Source organism: Mizuhopecten yessoensis, unplaced genomic scaffold (genome assembly GCF_002113885.1).
Source record: "Mizuhopecten yessoensis strain PY_sf001 unplaced genomic scaffold, ASM211388v2 scaffold6113, whole genome shotgun sequence".
Classification (NCBI taxonomy): Eukaryota; Metazoa; Mollusca; class Bivalvia; order Pectinida; family Pectinidae; genus Mizuhopecten; species Mizuhopecten yessoensis.
In genome coordinates, this window is record NW_018406386.1 from 66,487 (window position 1) to 74,312 (window position 7,826).

The 7,826-nt window shown below is 35.9% G+C and overlaps 1 protein-coding gene across 2 annotated transcripts in view; it reads right to left on the reverse strand.

Moving 5' to 3' along the window:
• Window positions 1-2,785, reverse strand: part of LOC110451507 (5-phosphohydroxy-L-lysine phospho-lyase-like) — a 44,466-nt gene extending 41,681 nt beyond the window's left edge. The window contains exon 1 of one of the 2 annotated variants that reach the window (XM_021499562.1): window positions 2,589-2,785. In XM_021499562.1, coding sequence (XP_021355237.1) covers window positions 2,589-2,641 — 53 coding nt within the window. In that variant the 5' untranslated portion in view covers window positions 2,642-2,785. Of the gene's footprint in view, window positions 1-1,895; window positions 2,054-2,588 lie in introns of those variants that run through there. The other variant, XM_021499563.1, reaches the window with a different exon arrangement.
• Window positions 2,786-7,826: the final 5,041 nt, after the last annotated feature.

Below are 7,826 nucleotides of genomic sequence, written 5' to 3' on the forward strand. Positions count from 1 at the left end.
TTTTTGTTGACCTTTGTCCATGGAAGGTCCCTGCAAAATTTCATTGAAATTGGTTCAGGGGTTTTGGAGAAGAAGTCGAAAATGTAAATTGTTTACGGACGCACGACGGACGACGACGGACAAAAGGCGATCGCAATAGGTCACTTGAGACTTTGTCTCAGGTGACCTAAAAAGTAGACTCTTCCAACATTCCTCCTATTAGAGATCCTTCTGACAGCATCACCTACGCTGAACCTACAAAAAAAGCCCAAATTCTGAACAATCAATTTCATTCGGTCTATACTTTGGAAGACAAATCCAACATCCCAAAACTTCCAGAAAGCAAATATAAATCTATGCCAGATATCAAAATTAGTGAACCAGGTGTCCTTTAGCTCCTGAAGCGACTAGAAATACACAAGGCATCTGGTCCTGATAGCATTCCATCCAGAATACTAAAAGAGCTTGCTGCAGAAGTTAAACAAGCACTGACAAAACTCTTCCAAATATCATTAGACTCTGGATCAGTCCCGCAAGATTGGCGCCGTCTCTAAAAAAGGTGACAAACAACGAAGCTGCAGAAAATCATCGTCCTGTTTCTTTAACTTGTATCACCTGTAAATTACTAGAACACATCATTCATAGCAATCTCATGGATCACTTAGACCTCAACAATATACTCATCAAATTTCAACACGGCTTTCGATCCAAACACTCTACGGAAACACAACTAATTCTAACGGTAGATGACATCCTTAGGAACATAAACAACAAATCACAAACAGGCATTGCCCTATTAGACTTTTCTAAAGATTTCGATAAGGTCCCTCATGAACGTCTTCTTTCTAAACTACACTTCTTTGGCATTTGAAACAGTACAAATTCCTGGATAAGATCATTCCTAAACAACAGAGACCAACTTGTTTTAATAATGGGACCAAATCTGACAAGGCCCCTGTCCTTTCTGGGGTACCCCAGGGGACGGTCATTGGGCCACTGTTATTCCTCGTTTACATAAACGACTTGGTACAGTCAGTCTCCTGCAGGGTCAAACAACTCCAGGCAGACCTTGCTTGGCTAGAACAATGGGAGACTGACTGGCAAATGAACTTCAATGCCAGCAAATGTTGTATAATCAAAGTAACCAAAAATAAAGTCCCAGTTAAGTTCGATTACCAGCTTCATAACACGCTGCTGGATAACCTACCAGCTAGCAAGTACTTGGGTGTTACTATAACGGATGACTTCAGTTGGGGTAAACACATCCACCCCACTGTAAGTAAGGCAAAACACTGGGCTTCCTGAGATGCAATATGTCATCATGCTCCAAAAAAGTCAAATCACAAACGTATACCACTCTAGTGAGACCGACTATCGAGTATGCCTCTACATGTTGGGACCCATACACCACAGAAAACATCAGTACATCAGTACAAGAACTATCAGTACATGGAATTCTCTACCCAGTCACCTGACTTGAACCATTTCAAATCAGCTCTGCCTGCTGATCATCCTAAAAAAACTCTATATTAACTCTTATAATTATCATGCATGTATATAGTTTTATCTTATCATACAATAACCAAAAACATTAATGCCACCTCCAAGGACACCTAAAATGTTGGCAACTGCACTCATATCTATGAGATCTGCCGCAGTAAATGGAAGAAGAAGTATTTATCTGAAATAGGTGAAAATAATGTCGAAATTGGAGAGGGAAACTGGCCCATATTCGGCCGACCTGTTTATATCCATGATACTAAACTTTGACTTGAGTAAAAGGCTTTATATAAGTTGGACAACGTGTGCCGAATCCAAATTGTAAAACAGTTCTATGCCAAAAAAATGTTAAAATCAAAAACTGAACTTATATAAATTCTTCAAAATATAGCTTCAAGTAAATTTAAAACGCTTACCGCTGAATGGCCAGCGACTCTGCAAGTGAAATAGATCTACTGGAAGTTTTCATGTTCTTGGTAATATGGTGAAATTCTAACAGTTAGATATAGAACCCAGTCACGGTCCCTCGACGCAACAAGGGATGAAACCAATAACAGTTTGACGTTTCGTAAGGCCGCTTACATAAAACAGGAAGCGGAAGTGCAGGTGCCCGATATTGTTGTTTACCAGGGGCCTGTTCGTTTATGTGGAATAACCGGTTTGTCCGTTTGTAAATGTAATAATTTCGGATATAAATGTTGGCGAACCTGCACATGTTTATGCAGGCCTTACAATGCTTTGCCAAGGTTCGCCTGAAAGTAGCTTCAGATTACTAGGTCCGACCTGATTAGCTTCAGATTACTAGGTCCGACCTTATTTAATAAACGAAGAACTGCGGTCCGACCGGTTCAACCGTTTAAACGAAAACAGCCCTGGCCACTAGCCTCTATCTATCTATCTACATTGTATCTCTAGTATTTTAGTATCTATCTAGATGTAATTCACCCAAAATATATTATTACAGTATTGACAGACGAGGCCAGTACCTGTGACCAGGCAAACATTAAGTCAAACAAGATGACAACTTATATTTACTAAATAATTCGATACGACAGACATATGACTTAGATCTATGTTATTTCAGTACGACATATATGTGGTCTACTCACCCCACATAATTTCTTCGCATTTCACATGTCTGCTTGAAGGTTAGCTCCGGCATTGTGAACAACACTAGTCGTGGCGTAGATTATAGAAGACTGTCTACCTGCCAGGTGCCCGGGCATCTTTCAAATATATTCATGATTGACCATCGATATCTTTACTATGCCTACCTCAGGAGAGCTCATATGGCACACGTGACGTCACTGACACATATTCTGTTAACACTAGACTCTAATGCATCGCGCAAATTTATGGAAGCCGGTTAGGGCCAAATTACAAATTTCGTGAAAACACGACGTCGAGAGAAAACCCCAGTTTGATCAAGCGTGAGATTCAGACCACTCGCTCTCCGGCTAAGTAGTTCGGTTCGACAGGGACATTTAGTGAAGTGTCCCTGGGTTCGATAATAATAATCTTTGTTTAACGTCATGTACAATTGTCAACAACAAACATAAGCTCTGTAGAGGCGGTGACGGAAAAAAAGAGAGGGATGTCTGATTGGGTTAGTTGTTATATATCCCTCCGATGGCACGGTGGTTTTTCCACCTCGGGTTTTCCTCCACCACAAAAACATAATTTGTTCCCTCAGCGTCGCCGTAATAAAAGCTTATGTTTGTTGTTGACAATTGTACACGATTGTAGAGATTATTATTATTTATATATAGCTGTTGCAGAGACGTATAATAATATATACGTCTCTGGCTGTAGCAAATGACCTACAGTCAATTTAGATTCATATCGCCCAAGAAAAAACCTTTACACATCGCCCTAGAAAAACCTTTACCACGGACTTAGGTCTAATTCCGTGATGATATTTAAATGTGTTTGGTCTTTCATAATAATATCTGGACATATATGGTTTTGCCTACTATTGAGAATTGGTTGATGTGTACATGTAAACAGATAATGAAATTCGTCGCCAATTTCTCTTAAAATAACATAAACTACATAATCTATTTTCACGTGGTATATTGAACCACCTACCACTTTCAATTGGTAACTTAGTATTACATGTTCTAAACTTACAATACGCTTTGGCTATTTTCGGAGGGAGTTCTAGTAAAAACTTTTCTAAACAAAGTTCGTATATTCTATAATTGGTTGCTTTCGGAGAAGTATAAATTTCATTTCTCCAGTTTGATATAAATTTTTCTTTTAGTTTATAAAATATGGTACTTTTTAGCCAATGTATACTTCGAAACTCTTGACTATTAAATATATGTATCAGACTGCATTCTTCAAAAATACTTTTCACATATTTTAGCCATGATGATTCATAATTTGATAAAATTACTTAATTTATTCTGGTTGTTTTTTGTCAATTTAGCCCTAAATCCGACCATTCTTACTTTGACATTAATATCTATCGGAAACCTTCCAAGTTCTCCGTATATCATAAAGTTCGGTGTAGACGTTTTAACATTAAGTATGTGTTTGCAAAATTTTAAATGTAAACGTTCGATAAGTTTATAGTTACAGAAACCCCAAACTTCACATCCATATAAAACAATAGGTTTGATGGCTTTGTCAAATACATCAAGTTGACAATCTATTGACATATTATGATTCCTACATTTGGAAATAGCACCATACATTGTTTTTAAACCTTTACCATACAGTTGTTTAATATTAAACTGTGTCAAACCAGTTTTAGTAAAATAAACCCCAAGATATTTAAAATCCTTAGCTATTCCTATAGCAGTACCGTTGTATGTAAAATTAAGGCCATCAGGAATTCTTTTTCTACCAAATACCATGATTTTAGTTTTGCTGATATTGACTTTAAGATGCGATAGGTTGGAATATTCGAAAAAAAACATCAAATTGCTTTTGCAAATCCTCTGCCGTGTCTGATAGTAGTATAGTGTCATCAGCATATAGCATAACATAAAGCTTCATATATACATGTAAATCCTCTTCTAGCTGGTCGTTTATATTAGACAGACGTTTACAGTCACAGCATAATTAATATTTTCAATGTTGTTTCTAGAAATCTACAAACTTTTTTTAAGGAGAACAGTGTTGCAAATTGGAAACATTCCTGTCATTTTCACGGTCGTCGGATAATTATAGTAATACTTAGGTATATATTTTTGCCTCAGTTCCGTGATCTGACTGTTATTACAAATAAATAAATAATGGAATTCGTCGCCAACATCGACGTTACAGAGAGGACATATTCTATTTTCCCTTGGGATACCTGTCCATCTTCCTGTTTCGATAGAGAGTTTCGAATTTGATGTCCTGAATTTAGACATTATTTCCCGATCTTTTCCCCCAAGCCGTTTCAAATATTCTTCTAAGCCAAAATCTTTCTTAAAAATAGAATAGGTACTCCCTCTGGACGATATTGTGACGTCATAATTCAATTTTTGAATAAATTGATCCTGTTACTTAGATTTAAGTGTAATTTTCAGTAGCGACTTGCTTACAGTACATGTTTCTTGAAATATCCATACATAGTTCATTCCCGAGTTACCTAGTATTTCTGTGTGAAGTGTTATTTTCAAATCCCCAAACATCTGCACCATATATTAGAATTGGCAACACTATTGAGTCAAACAACTTTAACTGGAGATCAATTGGTAAAGGAATATTTCTAATTTTTCTGCGTACTGCAAATATTGCTTTTTGAGCCTGTTGAATTAGCCGTTCTTCTGCTTTGATAAAACTGCCATTGTAATTAAAAACAAGTCCTAGGTACATAAAACTATCTTCTATGTCAGGTTCAACAAATAAAAAAGTTAACTGTGCTCTACTTTTTCGTTTAGAAAATATCATAATTTGGGTTTTCTGGGTATTAACTGAGAGCTTCCAGTTTGAACAATATAACTCATGTTCATGTTCATTTTTTTCCCCCAAAAGTTTACAACTTATAGGTACCGGATGTTACTACAACCATACATATTCAATACATGCTTACCAGGGCGGCAGTTTGTATGTGTAAACAAATAAGTGGCATGTATTTTGAATGAATGATATACTAGTTATAAAATAAGTAACATGTATTTGAATGAATGTACATCATCAGTGATATACTAGTTAAAGAAAAAATAATAAATATAATGTATTGAAGGAGAACGCATTGTTGTTAGTTCATACATTTAAATTTGTTTTCAGATTCGCTCTCAACATAAATGATTTGTGCAGAAACTTTCCAAATTTTCATAATTCAGATGTATTGCTAGAGTTCATAAGACTGATGAATTTAAACATGCTGGGTTTCGGCCAATAATATTTTTTCATGTGAATATGTCAAAGTATCTGAAAAGATGGACATTTAAGCACAAAGTGGTATTCGTCCTCAATATCTAAATTGCATCATTTACAGATTCTTAAGTTCCTTGGTACATTTATATATCTACCTTGCCCAGTTTCTAACTGGTGACTGGACATTCTGAGTTTCGTAATGACTTTTCTGTACTTGAATTGGATAGGTTTCCCCCGAGATAAATTTTCATATCAAAACTTTGTGCACATATTAGGTGTCTATACATACCACATTTGGTCGATTCAGCTTTCTGACTCCTTATTTCTTGTACACAACAATCAAAAAGAGGTAATCGTCCCAATTCAAGATATACCATATTGTTATTGGCCGATTTCTTCACTTTTAGTAATTTCTTACACAAATCTAAATGTACACGTTCAATCTCTGGAGCTTTGTGCATACACCAAATTTCACTTGCATAAAAAGGGATAATGCTTACATATGTATCGAAAAGGTGTAGCATAGTTTTTACATTTAAGTACTTTGAAAACAATGCAAACATAGCTTTTCGTCCTTGGGTAGCTAATTGTTTTTGGATAGAAGTGAATTTATTATTGTATTTTAGAATATTCCTAGGTAAGGAAATTGATCCACACATTCGACTTTACTTCCTTTGTAATACCATTTTTCATCATTATGTAATCTTCCACCTTTTCTTAAAACTACAATTTTTGTTTTTTCCGCATTTACAGTTAAATTCCATTTGTTAGAGTATTCAAAAAGGCTGTCAAGAAGAGTCTGCAGGCCCTGTAAAGATTCCGAAAAAAATACCAAATCATCTGCGTACATTAACAGAAACAAACTTAACTCACCGAAGTCGTAGGCCTAATATGTTGCACCGTTTTCAATAAAGGACATTTCAAAAGCATTGATAAAAAGTGAAAACAGTAATGGTGACAAAATGTCCCCTTGCAATAAACCGACATTGTTTTCAAAAAAGTTAGAGCATTTCCCATTAATTGAAACACAGGATTTGACTGATTTATAAAGCGACTTAATAACAGACAACCTTTTCCCTCGAATACCAAGCCTAGTCAACTTGCGCCATAAACTTTACCTGTCGACAAAATCAAACGCTTTGCGAAAGTCCACAAAGCAACAGTACAAACGTTTCTTCGAAGATAAAGTTTTCGTTATAATAGAATGTAATGCGAAAATTGCACCAATCGTACTAAGTTCTGGACGAAATCCGAATTGTGCATCAGTAATAGGGTCATATTTTGTACACACATCTAAAACACGTTTATTTAGTACAGAGGTAAAAAGTTTACAAAGACAGCTATTTAAACTAATACCTCTAAAGTTATTAGGGTCATTTAAAACACCTTTCTTATGGACAGGGATAATTATGGCTGACGACCAATTAGAAGGAAAATAACCAGATTCTAGTCTATAATTAAACAACGTAGATAAAGTTGGAAGAAGACTAAGAAGCACGGCGATTTTGATACAACCCGTACATAATGTTGCGGGCGACAAAATCTAACACAGACATAGAAGCAATTTACCCATTGTGCAGAATATTGGCAAAGCCTTCGGCAGCTGACCAGAACATTTGCTCCAATTGTTCTCAACATCTCTGCAAGTGTTCGCTTCGTATACACTCCACTTACGTCTGGCTGTCCTCGCCTACTCCTATGGTGGCTTCTACAGTCATTGAACTTGTGACGTCACAGCCGGTGAGGTCACATTACGATTACGGTACGATTATGCTAGGTAGAAGGACAGATGGTGGAAATCGTACACTTTACACGTCAACATCTCGGCATTGGGCTAGCCGATTTTGATGCGGTTTTCGGCATTTTTGTTTTTTGGATAATGAAAAATAATAACATATTCATTTTTATTTTAGTTCAAGGTACACTTTAAAAGGTCTACCTTGTTTCTATTATTTAATTATTTTAAAACAAATATTTTAGAAAATGAAATACTTTATCAGAGACATATATACATAATAATATAATAATAATAA